This window comes from Carassius carassius, chromosome 46, assembly GCF_963082965.1.
Source record: "Carassius carassius chromosome 46, fCarCar2.1, whole genome shotgun sequence".
Lineage (NCBI taxonomy): Eukaryota > Metazoa > Chordata > Actinopteri > Cypriniformes > Cyprinidae > Carassius > Carassius carassius.
In genome coordinates this window covers 7327618-7349433 of record NC_081800.1, presented here as the reverse complement: position 1 = coordinate 7349433, position 21816 = coordinate 7327618, and the positions used below count along the sequence as shown (strand labels likewise).

Here is a 21816-nt window from a genome sequence, read left to right as displayed (position 1 = left end):
CAGGAAAAACGGAAAAGCTTATTAGAATGACTTCTGAATGGAGTAATAGAAAAAAAATCAGTTTTGTCATTACAAGAATTAAATACATTTTAAAATAAATTGAAAAAAAAAAACAGTTATTTTAATTTGTAATAAATTATTTTTAAATGCAGGATTGGTGATCTTTTTAAAAAAAATATATATGTTATATAAAATTATATATATAAGTATATATAAATAAATAAAAAATATGTACAAAGAGAAGCATCTAAAACCATTTTTGAGCTCCATGTTGCTATTCACTGCTATTTCAACATTTACACTCCCAGGAGTGGTTTGAAGATCCAGCGAGAGCTGTTTGTGTTTATATGAGGGGGAGGAAAGGGTTAATCCCTTGAGCAGCAAGCCATTTAGTTTGACCTTACCTGACCTTTAGGGGCCGTGACACACTCCCACACCAGAACAAATTACCCCTGACCTCACAGGGAAGGGGCAGTGCTCGGCCATGAGGGTGCTCAGGTCATCAGCTCTGGGCTGCACAGTAACTACAATACACTCTACACGAACACAGTGTGCGCTTGTGTGTGTGCGGCTCAGGAAATCAATGCATTGTATATCTGTTCATTAGACAATACAAATGCATTCCAGTATCTAAACAGCACAGTTTCATGTGTTTTTTCTTTGATGCCCCCGGGTGATTTCTAAACAAAGTATTTTCCTGGACTTTTTTTTTTTTTTTTGAAGATTTTACAGTGTGGTTGCATGTAGAAAAACATTTAGGGGTAAGAGGAACTGATGTCAGTAAAAGCCTAGAAACATTTTCAGACGCAGCCTTTTTTTACCCTACAAAACGTGTAATTTACAGGGAAACACCTTTGTGACGTAGCTGTTAAGAGCTTCCTCCAAACAAATGTCAGCATCCACTGCCACCCCTGTTGTGTCCAGCTTTCCTCATATTTCTCCTCTCACTTTCTTCCTCATCGCTTCACTCATTTCCTGTATGGGTGAATCTCACTGAACTAAGTCTGGATCGTGTTTCATCCCAAAATTTGAGTGTGTCTGTACATAACCCACGTTTGTGTTAGGGACATGAAAAAAAACCTCAAATTATGTGACTGGTTGAGAAGTGCTGTTATCACATTTATAAGCAATTAAAACTGCGATTTTTGGATGATAAAACAGAAAATTCCACATGTGGAGAGTAGAATAGACTTGGGCTAAATGGACTGTTTTGACTTGCACTAGAAAGCAACCATCCAGAATACTATACTCTAGCAACCACGAGAGTAAAAGATAAACTAATGAAGACAAGATCTCAGATTTGAATATGTGTGGACGTTTACAGTGTTTATCTCTCAATGCTTCTCAACGGTGGTCTTATTCCTGTAATATAGTTTTTATTGTGATACAGTAAAAAACTATAATACTATGATGTGAAAATATGTTACAGGTCAAATAATAGTTTTAATATTTTTGCTATTACAGTAATGAGAATATTGTTAGTCCTTAATTGATATTCAAATGTCACAATTAAAAAATACACTAATGGTCTTAATATCATATCATAACTGTATTTCTTTATATTTAAGGATGCCCTAGTAAAAAAGTTATATATTTAAAATACATGTATTGCATATTAAGGATAGTTAAACTCTATTAACATATTTACAGATAACAGATAACTCGAGACATACTGATATAAAAAATTATAATTCAACTTTATTTGGCATACTACTTGTGCACAATTCTTAATATTAAGTCTAAAATGTGTTTTAATGTCACTTTTGATAAATATATTTCAAATACATTTAAGTATATTTATTTTTCACTAGGGTGAAATATGACTTTTCTTTCTCTGTTCCTCCACTTCCACTCCCTCACAGCCTACTCCTCCTCTTCTCAAGCTGTTCATCTATTGGGGAGGATTTGTTTGTTTAATTAGTTTTTTTCTTTTTTGCCATAATCGTCTGACGACCCGTTTCCACACTAGCGAGGTGTAGGCCTTTGTGTGTCTGAGCAGCGGTTAATGTAAGAGGACAGGCCCCCAGCCTCTGCTGCAAGAGAGAGGACGAGAAGAAATCACACGAGTGCAGAAAAACTGATAACCACTCTTGCTTTTTGTATCTTGGTCTTTTTCTTCCTCCCTCTCGCACTAAGGGATATGTATTGGCACCAGAGCCTGTGATGTCACTGCTAGTAGGTGTTTAAGCAGCTTACTAACATGAGAGGAAGAAAGAGAAAAAGAGAGAGCACACAGCGTGGGTTGAAAGGGTAGGGGCATGTGCAGATGCTGTATGTGGGTATGTGCTCGGTGGAGGATGGTGTGTGTCAGAAGGGCAGATACATGTATCCGGGAGTGACTGTTCTTAGGCCATGAATGTGTGTGAGAGTTGCTGACATACAGAGTTTGAAGAAGTGTTCTAATTGTATAAGGAAGTCCAAACATTTAGAATGACTGTTTTCCAGCTAATGAAAGATAATAACATTGACAGCCAATCAGAATGCAGCCGACTTTAAAGAGCTTGAGCATTTAAAGGAGCAGATGACAAAACTAAAGTGTGCACTTATAAACAATGTTATGGTGCATTGGTGTGTAAAGTACCACAGCACTTTAGTGCTACGTAAAAAAAAAAAAAAATTATAATTCTAAGATTACAAGATTAAAGTCATTTTTTTTAGAATTACAATAATAGAGTAGTAGCATTATATGATTAAAGTCGTGTAATTTTAAGAATAAATTAAAAATTACGAGAAGTCGTAGCAATATGAGACTAAATTCGTAATATTTGAGAATAAAGTCTTAGCCATATGAGATCAGAGTCGTAATATTATAGTGTTCTTGTGGCTCAGTGGTAGAGCATTGTGTTAGCAGTCCAAAAGGTTGTGGGTTTGATTCCCAAGGAGCACATGTTACAGTAGGTAAAAAATGTTATCCTAAAAGTGTCTGCTAAAATGCATTTGGAGAATAAAGTTGTAGCATTATGAGATTGAAGTCATAGAATTTTGAGAATAAAGTAAAAATTATAAGAATAAAGTAATAGTAAAATTGCGGCAATACGAGATTAATCTGTGTAATATTTTGAGAATAAAGTAGTATATTGCGTGAATACATTGAATTAATCTGAAAATTCCACCACCTACTCCACAAATAACGTCTGTGGCGTCCAACCCTTTATTCTTCACGCTTTTTAACATTAAAAATAGCCATAAAAACGTTCTAAAAGTTGAAGTATAGGTTTCAACTAGTTAACTTTAGTTATAATGTTGTCTTTTCTAAGGTAAATAATGTTACATGTCTATTCACAAGCTGTTTTATTGACGGTAAATGGTTGAAAGTAATATCTAAACATTTCAAGTCCATTCAGTATTTGTATTTAATCAATGTGAATTTTCATGTGACGTCCAAAGCATTTGAGGTAAAAAATTATATTAATTTAAATATTTTTTGTTAGGAAATTACCTATCGTCCCGCTAGATAAAACCCTTATTCCTCAGGTGGGATCATGTAGAGCCATTTGAAGCTGCAATTTGGACCTTCAACCTGTTGGCTCCCACTGAAGTCCATTATATGGAGAAAAATCCTGGAATATTTTACTCAGAAACCTTAATTTATTTGCGACTGAGGAAAAAAAGAAGAACATCTTGGATGACAAGAGGGTGAGTAAAATATTAATAATTTTTTATTCTGAAAGTGAACTCATCCTTTCATCTCATATTTCTGCAACTCTATTCTCAAAATATTATGACTTTATTTTTTACATGGTGCTAAAACACCCAAAAATGGAAATGCTGCCATCATTTACAAACCTTCAAAGTGTTCCAAACCTGTATGAATTTCTTTCATCTGTTGAACACAAAAGAAGATATTTTGAAGAACGCTGGTAACCAAACAGTTGCTGGTAGCCATTGACTTCCATTATATGGCATTTTTTTTAAATTCATACAGGTTTGAAATTACATGAGGGTGAGCAAATGATGACAGAATTTAAATTTTAGGGTGAACTATCTCTTTAATATAGTTCTTGGTTCAGGCCTTAACAGTAGGTAAACTTGGTGTGTAAGTTCGTGCGAAGGACATGAAAGAAAACTCAAACTGTGCAACATGTTGAGAAGGGGTGTGTTATTAGCGATCGGAATTCCATTTTTCCATGGACTCACATATAGGGATCAGAATATGATAGAAAGTTATATTAAATTAATACAATTTCAATTCAGAAATGTATGAATATTTGGGAATATATTTCTTTGTGTCTGGCTGGTTGTTTCATGAAATTCATGAAGACAAGATCCAGAGTGAAGGTGTCAGAGTGACAGATTACACACTTTAGGAGGGTTAAACAGAGACTCCAGCTGGGATGTATCGTGTGTGCGTGTGTGTGTGTGTGTGTGTTTGTAATGATGAGTAATTTAAGGCCCATGTCTTATGCAAGAAGACCCACCCTAATAATTTCCACGTTCTCACAGGATGGAATGGGTTAATGGACGCCAAAGGAGGGAGGCATCATGGGAAGGCGTGGGATGCTCTATCCGTCCGGCCTGTTTTGCGGCTAGAAAGAGAAGTGAGGTCAGAAGAGGAGGAGTTAAGGGGAAACAGCAATAGAAAGAATAGAGGGAGGGAAAGAACATAATTGAAGGGTAGGGCTGCTGATGAAGACACAAGAGGAGTTTCAGCATCATCTAAACAATGTATTTACATTAAATCATTTAGCAGAAGCTTTTATCCAAAGAGACTTACAAATGAGAACAATAGAAGCAATCGGACCAACAAGAGAGCTAGAGATGCATGGGCTTTGTTAAGGTTTTAACAAAAATAAAAACGTATTGTGTGCACACTGATATAACTGCTCTATGAAAATCATTTATTGCAATGTTTCGACCATCAGGTCTTCGTCAGGCTCACTTTAGGCTTCAAAAATGCTCGTCAGAAACCTATGAAAACCTAAGTTCATTGTTTTATGCACTCTATGGTTCACACGCCAAAATAAAGATAGTGCTAGGCCTGGACAGAACCTAGAGACTATGTTCATATTTACTGTGCTGATTCTGAGGGCAGTTTTGTGGAATTCCATTGAATGGACAGAAGCATACACATTTTAAATGGAGCATTGTACAACACTCGCATTGGTCACTGAAAGGGTGTTCAAATTAGCCAAAATATAAAATAAACAAACTCAAAATGGACAAAGAATGGAAATATCCTTCTGAAATGAATATGTTCTATACCAGACTACCCAAGTGTAAATTCACAGTGTATAGAACTGTACATAACTTGGGATGCAGGATTTTCCACACATTTTATCAAATGTCAGGTGATGACATTGATTTGAGGAATGATTCATGTCTGTAGCTCATAGTGAGGGAGCGGTTACACACCAAAACATTGTATTTTTTAGGGGTTATGTTCAATTTCATAACCCTGAGTATGAACCAGGTCCATCAATTGAAACAAGCGCACACACAAACAGAAGAGCATGTCTTTGTCTTCTCTCCTCAGCACACTCATCCAGATGAAGACGCAAACACTCGCTCATTAGGTCACTCCATCTCTCCATTTCTCAGTTCCTCTATCCATCCCTCCCTTTCTCGCCTGACCAACTCCGCTAATTTAGATTTTCATTTCTTCTCTCACCTCTACTCATCCCCCCTCCTTCCTCTCTCTCCAAGAACTCAGAAAAACACCAAGGAACGTGTTCAAAGATGACCTAGTGTACAACAAAAGGGGAGAATTATGTACACTACCAAATTTTTTTATTTTTATTATTTTTGAAAGATGTCAAAATAATGGTTTTCTATTGAAAAATATTTTAAGATTAAATTATTCCTGTGATGTAAAGCTGTATTTTCAGCATCATTCCTCCAGTCTTCAGTGTCACATGATCTTCAGAAATCATTCTGATATGCTGATTTACTGCTCAAGAAATATTTATAATTCTGATCAATATTAAAAACAGTTGTGCTGCTATATGTTTGTTTTTGTTTGTTTTGTGGGAAAATGTACTGTTTTGTGTTTCCTGTGAATTAATTAAAAAAAAATTTCAGTTTTTAGCATCCTCTTTTTTTTTTTTTTTTTATTATCATCCCAAAAAAATTATATATATATATATATATATATATATATATATATATGATAAAATCTTGTTATATGACTCAAATTTATATACAATATAACAACATTTGTCTCTTGTGTCTTCTACTTTTTACACAACATTTAACAGGCATACACTATAATTCTCATCAAATGCTCCAAAAACTAGAGAGAGCTGTGTTAAATGGAGAAGTTACAAGGAACTGAGAGCAACACTTGAGGAGAAAAGAGAATCTCACCCCATCATACAGTATATATATATCTCACAGGGGAGCAAGAAAGTAACCGAGAGAAAGAGAAAGAATGCTGAGAGGGAGAAGCAAATAGAAATCCCAATCAATAAAGTCTATGAGCAGTCAGCTCAGACACAGAGAAAGTGGGTCAAACAATGGCAGAAAGAACAGGAGAGAGCGAGGGAGGAACTGAGAGGAAGAGAGGAGGTTGTGACCCTTCTAGACTACCTATCCAAGACCCACAACCCCTGATGGCTTTATTTGAGACTTTTGGGAGATTCTAGGCAATGCATTGTGGGATGCATCCTGCCTCTATTCAGCTCAGTGACTGGAAGACGCAGTGTGTTTATGTCTTAATGGCTTAGCCGAGCACAACTGTTCTAACACACTGCAAAACTGAGTCCAAACTGGATTTCATGAGAGCAGAAGATGTTTAGCGTAATTTAGTTATGTAAACACAGATTTACCTCCCACTTGGCTGATGTGAGATTGATAATGTTGTGTTTTGTATGTGTGTGTGTGTGTGTGCTTTCGATACTGTTTAAGCATCTATTCCAATAGCAAAGCAGAAAATATAATGATGGCATTTTCAGAGGAAAATTAGTGGTGCGTTGTTCCATTGGCTAAAAAAAACTGAGGTTTCTTGATAACTTTAAAATCATTATTTTTTCTTTTATTTTTGTTTATCTATTATATATATTTTTTTATTAATATTTTTTAAATAACAAAACCACCTTAAGGTTGCTCGGCATTCCTCTTTTAGGGTCAGTCCTAATTTGTTTTTTAGAGGGTATCTAGGTAAGTATAGTTAACATTCAGAACATTAAAACTTATCTTAAGATTAAAATGATTTAATATTATTCAAGTTTATGACTCTGGGTCCTATTTTGTCCAAAATAACATTTGAAGGTACTTCCAGTCTCATATTTACCTCTGTTTTTGGTTGTAAACATTTTTTTCAGCATCACTCCTCCAGTCTTTAGTGTCACATGATCCTTCAAAAATTATCATAATATTCATAAACAGGTATGCTGCTTAAACATATTTTTTCATCATTATTTGATTAATATAATGTTCAAAAGAATAGCTTTTAGATTAATTGAAATTTGAATTATTTCATTATAACTTTTGTAACATTATAAATGTCTTTACTGTAACATTTGATTAATTTAATGCATCGTTGCTGAATAAAAGTATTGATTTCTTAAAAATGTTCCTGACCTCACACTTTTTCAAATGTACAGTAGTATATACTGTATGTGAACATTTCAAGGATTCAATGAAATGGTTAAATATTGAATTAAATGACTTCAGATTCAGAGTTTTGTCAATGTAAATCTTGACCAGGAAATGTTACAGTTCATAGAAACAAACAGGCGTTTAGAAAAAGTGTTTTTGTCAGAGGTGGGTAGAGTACCCAAAAACTGTACTCAAGTAAAAGTAAAAGTACTTCTAGAAATATTTACTCAAGTAAAAGTAAAAGTACTAGTCTTGAATAGTTACTTGAGTAAGAGTAAAAGAGTATCGGATAAAAAATCTACTCAAGTAGTTAGTTACTAGTTACTTTGGGTCATATATACTGAGCCTATTTTTATTTAGATATATAGATGTAATGTATGTGTGTGTGTGTATAAATGTATATATTTCATCAGCCTTTACTCCAATTTATGTAATTTATTATAAAAGCTTGTCTGTTTACTTAAGTAACAGATATAGGTGTCATGCCATAACATATTTTTAATACGACTGACTTTATATTAAATGTGAATTTAACATTGAAAGTTAATGTGATATAAATATTGCTACTAATCTTTCATTGTTCAGAAAGAGAGCAAATAACATTTACATTATTAAAGATAATTTTCACTGACAGTCTAGATTTCAATCACTCTCAGAAACTCCCATTAAAATCACTGAAACTGTTAACACTGTGAAATCAATATCTTATTTACAGATTCGTACACACATCTGCACTTTGTTGTTTCTGACGAGAGAATTCGCCAGAAAGAGGTATTCAGTCAGTGAGCGAGTGAAGGAAGCACCGGAATTTCAGCGATGACTCATCGGAACACCTCTGATTGGCCAATGCTTTAATAAGCTCAAAAGAATCATGTGTGATTGGTTATAATGCACAGTGCTGTAAAAACGCGTCTGTCTCTGGCTCAGCGCCAGCAAGCAATCACAGATCTGAATTTAGCAGCCGATGATATTACTTGCCGAACGTACTCGCACCGGTATGATTGTATTAAAATTAATAAAGTCTTAATCGGCTGTTTTTTGTCTTTTAGAAGCTGCATTCAACTTGACACCCCTCTGTTATAAGCCACACACGTTCAACAAACTAATGTCAGTGGTATCGTGTACTGTAATCGAATGTAGCCCAAGTTATTACCTGTTAAACAGTAGACAGCACACGCGGTGTCCATCTAATAAGGATCTCCATCGCTAGCAAATAATGACCTTTGCAGATTTCAATTCAGTGCAGTTCCAGCCACGTTTTCAACGCTCTTTCTGTTCTTAAACGTTACAACTCTGAGTGAACCACTTCAGATGCTCAGCGCGTGCGGCAGGGAACTGAACGACTCATTCAAACTGATTCATGAACCAATTCACTCGTTTGCCAATTGGTTTGATCAAGCCTTTGAACAGAATTGACTCAAAAGAATGAATCATTCGCGAATGAGCATCGCTCATTGCCCAGAAAAAAGTAGACGGCGCGTTTGGAATAAACTGAAGCATTTATTGCATTAAGATAAAGTAACGAGAGCAGCGTCGCCCACAGTAACGAAGTAAAAGTACAGATTTTCCCCCCAAAATTTACTCAAGTAAGAGTATAAAGTACCCATCTTTAAATATACTCCGAAAAGTATTAGTTACCCCAAAAAATTACTCAAGTAAATGTAACGAAGTAAATGTAACTCGTTACTACCCACCTCTGGTTTTTGTTTCTATTCAGCAGAGGTGGGTAGTAACGAGTTACATTTTTTGAGTCAATTCTGTTCAAAGGCTTGATCAAACCAATTGGCAAACGAGTGAATTGGTTCATGAATCAGTTTGAATGAGTCGTTCAGTTCCCTGCCGCACGCGCTGAGCATCTGAAGTGGTTCACTCAGAGTTGTAACGTTTAAGAACAGAAAGAGCGTTGAAAACGTGACTGGAACTGCACTGAATTGAAATCTGCAAAGGTTATTGTTTGCTAGCGATGGAGATCCTTATTAGATGGACACCGCGTGTGCTGTCTACTGTTTAACAGGTAATAACGTGGGCTACATTCGATTACAGTACACGATACCACTGTGACATTAGTTTGTTGTACGTGTGTGGCTTATAACAGAGGGGAGTCAAGTTGAATGCAGCTTCCAAAAGACAAAAAATAGCCGATTAAGATTTTATTAATTTTAATGCAATCATACCGGTGCGAGTACGTTCGGCAAGTAATATCATCAGCTGCTAAATTCAGATCTGTGATTGCTTGCTGGCGCTGAGCCAGAGACAGACGCGTTTTTACAGCACTGTGCATTATAACCAATCACACATGATTCTTTTGAGCTTATTAAAGCATTGGCCAATCAGAGGCGTTCAGATGAGTCATCGCTAAAATGCCGGTGCTTCCTTCACTCGCTCCTGACTGGAGACCTCTTTCTGGCGAATTCTCTCGCAGGAACAACAAAGTGCAGATGTGTGTACGAATCTTTAATTAAATATTGATTTCACAGTGTTAACAGTTTCAGTGATTTTAATGGGAGTTTCTGAGAGTGATTGAAATCTAGACTGTCAGTGAAAATTATCTTTAATAATGTAAATGTTATTTGCTCTCTTTCTGAACAATGAAAGATTAGTAGCAATATTTATATCACATTAACTTTCAATGTTAAATTAACATTTAATATAAAGTCAGTCGTATTAAAAATATGTTATGGCATGACACCTATATCTGTTACTTAAGTAAACAGACAGGGTTTTATAATAAATTACATAAATTGGAGTAAAGGCTGATGAAATATATACATTTATACACACACACACATACATTACATACATTTATCTATATATCTAAATAAAAATAGGCTCATTATATATGACCCAAAGTAACTAGTAACTAACTACTTGAGTAGATTTTTTATCCGATACTCTTTTACTCTTACTCAAGTAACTATTCAAGACTAGTACTTTTACTTTTACTTGAGTAAATATTTCTAGAAGTACTTTTACTTTTACTTGAGTACAGTTTTTGGGTACTCTACCCACCTCTGCTATTCAGATACTGAGAAAGTAAAATTAAACGGGTATTTTTTTCCTGAGGGCCTTTTAAACCTGTTGTGCCCTAAACACACGCAACAAAAATCAGTTTTACACAAGAGTTGCCTGCATGTATTTGATTCATGAGCTTTTCACACAAAACGCTCTTTTCTCATCAGAGAGAAGGATGTGAAATCAGACAAAGCCTGTCATGAAGAGGCACCCATGACCTAAAACTCCTTTAGAGATGCCTTCTGCATTCATGTGAAAGCGTGCAGAGAGGTAAGATGAAAAGAGTTGGTGGAAAGACCTTCTAAATCAGAGAACAAAAGACTCATTGGACATCTCTTCCCCTCGACCTGGGTTTGTGGAGCTCAGAGAAGTGAAGAAAGAGAAGTAGAAATGTTGTTCACTGTTATACACACACACACGCGCGTGCAAACATGCATGATCTCTCAAACGTGTCTATCCAGATGGTGTTTAACCTTACACCCACACACACACACACACATGATCATCTTTCTCTTAAGCCAAAGTATACACTTTAGGAACAGACCTCTTATCCAAATATCTTTTAACCCTAAACACACTGTGAAGAGCTGCAAAGACCTAACCTTTCATCAACACACACACAGAGAGAGAAATATAGACACTCATGTCGGGCTCTTCCCCCTGAGTATAAAGCCTATTGTTAAACACCGGCGGGATGAACTCAAAGAGGATCTACACACTGTTCTTTATATCCTCTATAGTCTGTAGGTCCACCTGACACAAGTATTATTATTCATTAATAAATAATTAGTTAGATAATTGGCATACTGCATGCACCTTGTCTTAGGTGTCTTATGGTTTATTTAAAAGTGCACTCAGTACTTTTTATCTCATTCAACAACAGTTTTACAGACACAAAAAGGATGTACACCCCAGTCGTATCAGACTATTTTAAATGATTTGATCACATAACCAAAGTCAAATAAAACTTATTTTATATCTGTGACTTTTTCTCTTCAGGAATTATTTATTTATGCATGAATTAGCATAATGGAGTTGTTCTCTTTTCTGAGGGTCTGACACCCTGATAAACACACCCTTGTAACTCCACATAGCTAATAAAGTCCACACGATCACCTTTGTTAAGCCTTCTGAATTCACTCTATTTCTGATTGTGAAAAATAGAGCGTAACTTCAGTATTCACTTAAAATCTTGTCCTCCACCATTCAACTCTGGCACGGTTAAGGCTATACAGCTGTGGCATGCATCAACACAGTGTAACTTTTAATTAATAACAATTACTTTTACAATTACAAAAACCGGAAACTAACAATAAATAAAAATGTCTACTTATTAGACTGTGTTTTATTAACGTCTACACCTACCCCTTACAGGAATGAAAACATAGTTATTATTGTTGTACAGTGTGACAAAAATGATGCTGCATTGATGTGTGCATGCCCATAAAGCCATAACCTCATGACTGGTCTAGTCTAGTGTTTTATAAAAAGCTAATTAAACTAACCAAAGACTATGTCATAACTCTATTCTAACTTTATTTATTTTATTTTAATTTACTTAATTTAGTATCACCAAATGTCTACAACAGGACGTTTTGTTCATATTTAGCTTAGCTTAGCACATACGTGCTACAGATGTCTCCCTGTGAATCTTGTGTGGGAGTTTCTGATAAGCTTTTATTGCAACAAAACTGCTGAAAAGTGCATGCATTTTCTTAAAAGTTGAATACACCTTTATTGGGGACATCCTCAGAATAAAGATGGTTGATGAAGAGACACATGAATGTGTTGATTCAGAGCGTGTGGACTGGTTAGCAGGAGTTCATCTCATCACACATGGACGATGGTCCCTCTAGTGGTGCAGACACACAGACAGCAGAACAGATGTGGCACATGTGCTCTATGCTTCTGCTTTCTTTATGTTATCTGCAAACCGTTACCTGAGTTAACAGATTATAAAACCTTCTGAAGACCTAAGCAAACTACTCCGATCAGTGTTACACACACGATTCCCTGTGACTCCCGCACGATTCCACATAACACGCTTTATGCTTTAATTCAACATTCAGATTATTATTTGTCCACTATTTGCATTGACTAGACACTTTATCTTCCAGAATTATGTCCCATAATCTGTTGCTCTCAGTATCTCTATACATCCATCAGATGTGCAAAACAGCTTCATCTTTGATGCTAATAATGACACCAAACAGACTTTGTGGCTTAAGGTTGATGCTTGGGGAAATGTGCATAAAACTATACCATTAAGCATTTTTTAAACACCCGGAAAGCTCCTATGAAGCTTGTTTAAGGGGACATGTGTCGAGTGGATTGCTGTTTCACCGCTCCGGTCTTTTGTTGAAGGTTTAAATCCTTTGACCCAGTGACCCAGTCTAAGTGACTTTTTCTTTTCTTTATCAGATTGCCACACTGATCGCTGTTAAGACTGTGTGGCCTTAAGTCACAAATAAGGATTTGAGCAGAAACGTTGCAGATGAGGGGTATTTGAGATACTTAACACACTGTATCAAATTAATTATGTGAATGTATTTACAGTATAGTATATGTAAGATCTTATGTCTCATTAACACATTTTAGCCAAGATGTAAGAAAGGGAGACCAGGGTTGGTGGATTAGACATTTTTTGGTTCGTATATAAAAACATTAAAAGATCAAAATCTGGCGATGGCACCTATGTAGAACAACAAAAATCAATTCTAGTAAATCAATTAAAAATAGAAAAAAAAGGATATGAACCAGTATAAAAGATGTTTTTAAAAGTCAGAAGAATTTTGGTAACTAAATAATTCTAGCAGACTGAGATCATTATTGAAAAAAAAGTGTAAGCGAGGAAAATCGGCACATTGGTTTTGGTGTCGGTTGGCAACTGTATAATAATTGATCATACCCACACACACACACACACACACACATTATACACACAACAGGACCACAGCCACCGTAGACATTGAGAGGGAAACGCCAGTATTTAGAATAGCGGTCGACCAATATGTTTGTATTATTTATTTATTTATTTATTTTAAATGGATGATGCTTAAAATATTACATTTGGACCTTCAAAATTATGAAAACGTGAAATTAAAGCAATTCAAATATCAATCACAAAAATCATAGCATCAAACATATTTGTGTTTATCTTCAAATAAATCCTTTTAACACTGTGCCGACCAATGCTCGGACATTTACACAACATAACTGTGGTCATAAATCAATACATTTAATAAAGATTTGATGACAGTTCATTCATATCTTTTTCCCCAGTGACCTTCACTTGCACGAAGTTGGGCTTTGAACAGATTTATTTATTCATTGCTTTTTTGATATCCAAAAATAAGCCCATCTCTAAATCAAGTGTAGGCCTAATATATAAGTATCTAACATCTACTGAATTTGTAAAATTGCAAGTGATTATTAAATAGTTTTGATGAAGTCGTAGGATTGAATAGTCTTTTAACGCGATAAATAAATAACATCTGAAGATCTTACACTAACGATAGATGCAAGACAGTGATTTTGCTGTCACTCTGGCTATAATGAGATGCGGCATTCAGGTGGTTTGGAGGACCACCGGTTCATCCGCGTGGGTTTCAGTGAGACAGTTTTTCATGGGCTGACGAACCTGAGATTGACCAAAACTCAAGCATTCTCAGGTTGGACAGTCCTCGAAAGCACTGCTCATTCAGGATGGTCAGATCATACTGACCACAGATTACTTGCATCATCTCCATTGGGGGGAAAAAGAAATAAATAAGGAAAAATTATCAGCAAAATGTAGACCTGCCAAAGAAAAAAAAAATTGTGTATCAATTTCATACACGGTAAATGATGAGAAGAAACTAATTGCACATTTTCTTTCTTGAATGCAGGAAAAGCATCGTCAACCATATGAAAATATAGAATGCTAAATGAAATAGATGATTTAAAATCAAACTTGTGTAAAGCCAAATATCTCCTACAGTTTCCATTTGACCAGTATGTAAAAATGAACCCAAACCCATGTGGAATACTGAAAAGTATAATAGTAGCATGATTTGAACACTCAACATCACAAAAAAATCATAATCTCATCACAATAGAACACTCATCATTGAGGAGATTTCCCTCTGAGACTACCCTTACAGTATCTCTCATGCTGTACTGTATGCTATATAGTATGTCACGATGTGCCAACTTTGGCGCCTTTCCAGCTGGAAAACCTTTACCTAGCAACATCCATAACATCTAAATAGCTGCATACATAAAATATGAGTTGTTCATTACTCTGAAGCAAAAACAAAGAGTCGGTCCGATGCAATTATCACATTACAGCCACTTAGAGACAATTAGCTGAGCACTGTCTGACTGTAATGGCCTCGTGGCTTCATAGAACAGCACCGTCCCACGGCTTTAACCCTCATCTCTCAAAGATCTGTCTAAACCAGAAAAAAAAAACAAAAAAACATAAAACAAGTAGGCTGATGTGACTGCATTTTTGTACATCAAAATCATGAAAACGTATGAATTAATTCATGGATGCATTGGTTGCCAAATAAAGTATAAACTTGCATTAAATATGCATGCACAAGCATCTTGTATTTAATCAGATGTTTCCAAAATGTCCTGGATTTCCCATGCACTGTACATTTAATTAATTTGGCATTCATTGTGGGCTGGTACACACGCAGCTATGCAAAACCCTCACCTCTGCCTTACCTACACAGATGTTCAATTGTCTCCTCATCACTCCACACCGAGAACTGCTTTTGGAGGTTTTAAGATATGCACTGAAGCTTCAGTTGAACCTGTAGAGCAGCCGGACCGTGAGGCTGATGCTCACACACTCGCTCCCTCCAGCGTTGTGACCTGCACGGCCCTCGCGAGCTGCTGGAGATGCTGTAGAGCTGCCACACATGAGCAAAACGCCTCCTTCCTGTTTGTCACTATGAACAAACTTGTGGTAAACTTTCCATGACATCTCAATATTGAGGGCCACTATAGAGCACGTTTCATTCATCTCAACAACCGCTCCTTTTTAGAAATGTCTTGCGTGATGTGGTTATTGTTTTATGACGGACGAAGAGCAAAATTATCATTTTTCTGAAATGAAAATTTGAGAAAAGCTATTGCAGCTCGTTTTAAACAATGCTTCATTTTAACTTTTGTCTCCGCTTGTTCATTTTAACCAGGCTGATTACTAGAATGAGTCATATTAACCAAAAGCTGATTAGTCACTTACACTAATAGATTAAAAAAAGACAGTTTGTAGAACCAAAACTTCACAGAAGCTCATTTAAACATCGATTACATGCTGTGTGTTGAATTGAAAGGCCAGCTGATCTTTTAGTGTAGACTACACTGAGAAGAGTAGATATTTGAGATTATAGTGCTGACTATCATAGTTATAGAGTTAATTATGGAAACTGATGAAAGATTGCTAGGTTAGTTTCCATATCGAGAGGACAACCACAGCATCCTTCCTGTGTGTTTGAGACATGAATGAGTTTCAATCCCGCTGTTGGTATTACAAAAATGAGGCTAAATGCATACAAAATACAAGAAAAACGAGGCAAAATGCATACAAAACCCAAGAAAAGTGGTATAAAACAGTCTAATTCTAGTGCATTAGTACATCTTTCAAATCTCTGGACAGTTTTGGATTGGAAAATTAACCGATGGTGGAATTCTCAGACATCAGATTTAATTTGTCATTAAAAGACAAACCATGCACATAGAAGATCAGCTGGCTATTGCAGTTAAAGCGGAAAAGAAATGCTGCATCACCGTACAAGTCTAGGGTCGGTGAGATTTTGAAAGAACGAATATTTGATTGATTTTAATCTCACTTTGATCATTTTTTCATTGCTGAACAAAAGTACTAATTTAAAAAAAAACAAAAAAAACAACAACCACTTACTATCCCCAAACTTTTAAATTCAATTCAGTTCAATCAGATAAATCAATAAATGAGCATCAAACACTGACTTGAGTTGAAATGATTTTATTATGCAAGGTGAGACAGACTGTGGATATGAAAGACTGTTATCTAGAACAACAGTCAATTACACAGTGTAGCAGTCATTACACAAACATGTCAGACTGACCAATCAGAATGAAGTATTCCAGAATGTGTGCAATGACAATGCAATAAAATAAATAGCTCGGCCCAAATCATAGACTTTTATTCCTGTTGTGGAGCAAAAGTCACGGCAGGTACATTCACTAGGCCTTGACTTTATCAATGCAGATCTCAGTGCTCTCACATTAATACAACATTGTTTGTTTTTTATTCTTTCTTTTTTGTTTGTTTAACTATAAATATAAATTTCAAGTCAGTAAAAATCTAATAAACGACACACGTACAACTATAGTTCTATGATGAACTCATTTGTTTAGGCTAGGTACTTTTCTCAGTGGGTGAAAATGATAAAACAAAGATATATCAATGCGTCATCCATAATAAGAGCAAGCATTACGCTCATTTGGTTGAATTTCAGGCCAAACACCAACACTTCCTGTGGGCTAGTTTTGTTCTTGTAATGATCTTGATGTGACAGCAAACATCAAGCAGATGTCAGCCATATATGGTGAAGGCAGCTATAGACTCACTGGACAGATGGAAGACATTGCACTTATGTGAGTCCAAAAAAACTAAACAAAACATGCAATCATACTCATCACAGAACACAAGCTTTTCACAAAGATCAAAAACAAAACTTAAAATGTCCTAAAAGTCAATGTCCTTTGATTAGAGATGATCTACAACAGAGATCATTTTTACATTTAACATGCTGTCAGCTGTCAAAATGTGTGCACAGGATTTTAGAAAAATGTTACAATGTTTAGGTTTCTGTACAGAATGCAGTGCTCTGTTGTGAAAGTGTAATTGTTAACAGCCTGTGGTTTGGTCAGCAGCCGTCTGCAGGTAAAGCGAGAAAGCAACGCCCACACATATTTTCCGAAGAAGTGGTCCTTCAAAGAAATTCACTTTCTTAGTGCAGCAAGGCGGCACTTTGAGTGCTCGACTGCTGCATGATACGGAGCACAATAATAAAAGTGACATGTATGCCAAACATACTGTGCTCACATGCCAAAAATACTACTACAGCAGATTACAAAAGTGGCAGCAAACACATAAGGCAATGCATCAACTGCATGTGATTTAGATAATTAAATAGCTCACATAAAAATAAAATATAAATAAAAACCTTCACAGAAAATACTTCAGCTTGGGGGTGTCAAAAAGTATAAAAATCTCTCAGAATGTACAAATATGAGGCGTGATTATCGTGACACGCGGTCAGCAGCTGGGCTCGTCCATGTCATCATCACTCCAGTCGGGGGGTGCATCCGTGCCAAAATAACGATCCCCAAAATTTCCTGAAAAAAATAACAAATAAAATTAAAAAAAAATAATAATCTAAATTTTCAATGAATAGATGTTTAGGTATTACTAACATTTTTTTGCTTATGATAATTTTTAAGAACATGAAAATTTTGCTGAAAAAGTGCTTGACTACTGTAATGTGTCTGGATGTTTTAGAGTTGTAATTTTCATTATTCTAACCAGATTCTAATTTTTTATTTTATTTTTTGCATTCAAATTGCATTCAAATCTACTGATCTTACTCACCCTAGACTTTTAAACAGGGTGTGTGTGTGTGTGTGTGTGTGTGTGTGTGTGTGTGTGTGTATAATATAATTAGTTTACAATATTTCAAATGGAATATTAAATATTTTATCTGAGCCTCCTGTGTGAGTTTTTCAAGTTTGCCACACTGCTTTGGCAATAACGCTGCTGTATGACTGATGTATAGATTTTATTTCCTTTTCATTTAAAATAATTTACAAACTGGTAAAAGTAATACAAATTTGGGACCCACTTTATATTAAGTGGCCTTAACTACTATGTACTTAAATTTAAATTATTAATTTGGTACAATGCACTTATTGTGTACATACATGTTTTAACATTGTACTTATATTTGAAAAATATCTGCACGTAATTACATCTGTAATTAATTTCTGTAATTACATTTATAATTACACTGTTGACCCATCCCTCACACCTTAACACACCCTTAAACTTACCCATACCACCAAATCTGTCCCTAACCATACCTGTTTCCCACCTTAATAGCGGCAAAACAAATTAACAATACAATATGAACACAATAAGTACATGTATTTATTTTTTGATGTAAGTACATAGTAGTTAAGGCCACTTAATATAAAGTGGGACCCAAATTTGAATGCCATGTCAGCATCTGATGCTGTTTTCATAGCAAAAACAGAGTTACAAAATAAGTGAGGTACAGAAATAAAATAAAAAGAAAGATACAATATTTTAAACGACAAGATGTTTTACCTTTACATATTTTTTTTACACTCTGGTTAACCAGACTGTAAAATATCTGTTAATCCGATTCTCAAATACATGTAAATAACTACATTTTTCCTTTTAAACACATTTGCAATATTAGTTGATCTGCGCTGTCATGTTAGTTTACACTGCAATGCTGAGAACCAGAGTCTGCTGGGTTTAAAACACGTAAACTAATTCAGCTCCCCTCAAGAGTAAACTTCCATAGTATATTTAGTATTAGTGTATTCGGCGAAATGGCGAAACCTAAAATAAACATCATGTGTATGAAAATACTGAACAGTTGTGATAGACGACAGGCGCTGAGCGAGTCTCTCTCTGGTTCAGTGTCACTCAAAGCGGGAAAGCAGATTTGAATTTGCAGTTGATCATGTGACACACTGAATGTTCTAATCACACTGGCGGGACCAACCAGGTCAAAGGGTTAATATACAACAATACATGAATTTATGACCATTAAAACAAATGTCACAATGCTAAAAACCTTAAAAGGTCCTTCACTTTCCTTTAAGCAATGTATAGATTTTTTACATTTTGTTTCTTGTGATTTGGGGTGAAATATGACCCAGACATGCTCTTGATGGTTTTGTGAGAATGGCCCCTTTGTGTATAACTATTACGACAAAAAGCCAGAGTCAAGCCGATGAAGTAAAGCTGGGGTTCAGAGTCTCACCTATGCCAGGGATGATGTGGAACAGGTCGTTGACCTTCTTGTCGACGGCGGTGGTGATGATTTTGACCTGAGGGAAGGCATAGGCCACAGAATGGACACCCATCTCAGCCATCAGCAGCGACACCAGCAGGATCTTATCCTCCTGAGCGTCATGATCCTACACACACACACACACCTCATGAAGAAAACAGTCCCGTTCCTCCACTCTCTGTCTGTACTTCCTATTGCTTCTCCACTTTCCGATCTCAAGCAAAAAGCCAATAAACAAAAAGTTAGTGTACTTGTTTATCAAGAAGGCGACAGTGTGCCATTTACTTCCAAAAATTTTTTTTGATTTCCACCACATTATTAAACATCATTGCATGTTCATCATTAGTAGATGAATTCTATTTAAAATAAACTCATGAAAGTAGTGTGTTCTCTACAAGTTTATTTTGTTATTTCCAGCAGTGCAAAAAACGGCCTTTGAAACAGATAAATACGGCTCAGCCTCAGAACAACTGCAGAATTAATCTGTGAGAATGTGTAAAGTTATGTCATGCTGCATGGCTACTGTCAGCTAGTGAGGTTTCTCTGATACGCCTACACGGACAGAAAAACAAACTGGGCCGCTCTACATGTGGTGCCTGAGTAGGCGTGTGTGCCTGTGCCGCTGCACACTATCAGTTCCATTAGATGGCAAGAGGTGTTGCAGTTGTGTGCAAGAGAAAAGCTTCGAATGCAGACTTACAAGCAAAACTCTGATGGCCATCATGGCAGCCGCTCCGGTGGACACGGTGCAGTCCATCAGAAACACATGATCCTCGCTGATGTCTTTGGGCAGACGCAAATAGTGCAACTGGACGGGAACATAAAAGACAGCTTCAATGTGCAGCAACAATGTGTCTAAATTAATTAATCAATTGAATTACAATACAAATTTGCAAGTGAGTTTATGCAATTATTTAAATATTCAATGCAATTTCTTTAACAAAATTTTTTTTAATTTAATGTGCAGAACACCTGCTTTAGTATTTGTCACAGAGATAAGAGAGATACTCCAAAACACACACACACACACACACATATTGTGACAAGCTGCATCATGTTGTGAAGTACAGTGCACATATTCCACTGCGTGTCAACCACACAAATCTGATTTTGTTTGTTTTTTCCTAGAATAGAAACTGAACATTAACTATTAATAAATTAAGATTGATCATAATTTGAATTAATTGACCGACAATGAAAAACTATACTAAAATAAACAAATGAAATAAAATCAAATGTAAATTTCTTAAAAAAAATAAAAATAATAATAATAATAAATTAAAAACTGCACTAATGACACAAAATACTGTAAGACTGAAATGTCTCGCTCAGAAAACATTTATTTTGTATAGATAATGGGATGTTAACTAAAATCTTTCAAATAAAACCATTTAAATAAATAAACAAAAAGGCAACCCTTTAGTTTGGAGACCAACTCTCACTATTAACTTTAACTTTTGCCTCAAACTCCTAATTTGCTGCTTATTAATAGTTAGCAGGATAGCTGTTAAATTTAGGTATGGGGTGGATTAAGGGATCTAAAATATGTTCATGCAGAATAAGCCATTAATTTTGCTTTATAACTACTAATAAACAGCCAATATGTAAATAATAGGCATGCTAATAAGCAACTTGTTTATAGTGAGAATTAGTCCATAAACTCAAGTGTTACCAAATAAATGTTATCTGATTATCTGCTGTGTGTAAATTTTAGGGGGTAGTACGAGCAGAAAGGGGCGTTACCTCCGGCTCTCCTGTGTCCTGATTGGTCTGGATGAGGATTTTGCCGATGCGGACGTCTTTGCACACGGCCCTAAGCGCGGGCTCCATGGTCTCTCCCGCCCTGAGAATCGACACACCCGTAATCTGTTTAAAAGAAAAAAAGAAGAGGGAGGATCTTCAATTTCCTTTTTAGGGCCTAAACTTCTCTACAGAACCGAGAACAAAGACATTTCTACAGTATATGACCGAGAAAACCCTGAAACAAGCAGACTGACCAGGCTGAACTACCAAGATTGTCAGAAAAAATTGTGGCACATTATATTCTTACCCTCTTCCCATGAAAGGTTCGGCCCTCGTAATCTTCTCCTTGTGGGGTCTGAACAATGTGAACCTGCAGCAGATAACAGACAATTGTAACATCAAGTTGTTTTTGTCCAAGCATATCATATGTAGCTAAACTGAT

At 35.8% G+C, this 21816-nt stretch overlaps 1 protein-coding gene across 5 annotated transcripts in view; it reads right to left on the bottom strand.

Moving 5' to 3' along the window:
* Window positions 1-16530: 16530 nt before the first annotated feature.
* LOC132128914 (uridine-cytidine kinase-like 1) overlaps window positions 16531-21816 on the bottom strand; it is a 28219-nt gene continuing 22933 nt past the window's right edge. For all 5 annotated transcript variants that reach the window (XM_059540315.1, XM_059540314.1, XM_059540318.1 and 2 more), the window contains exons 11-15: window positions 21682-21744; window positions 21375-21497; window positions 20332-20439; window positions 19602-19758; window positions 16531-17925 (exon numbers count right to left, since the gene is read on the bottom strand). In XM_059540315.1, coding sequence (XP_059396298.1) covers window positions 17846-17925; window positions 19602-19758; window positions 20332-20439; window positions 21375-21497; window positions 21682-21744 — 531 coding nt within the window. In that variant the 3' untranslated portion in view covers window positions 16531-17845. The remainder of the gene's footprint in view (window positions 17926-19601; window positions 19759-20331; window positions 20440-21374; window positions 21498-21681; window positions 21745-21816) is intronic.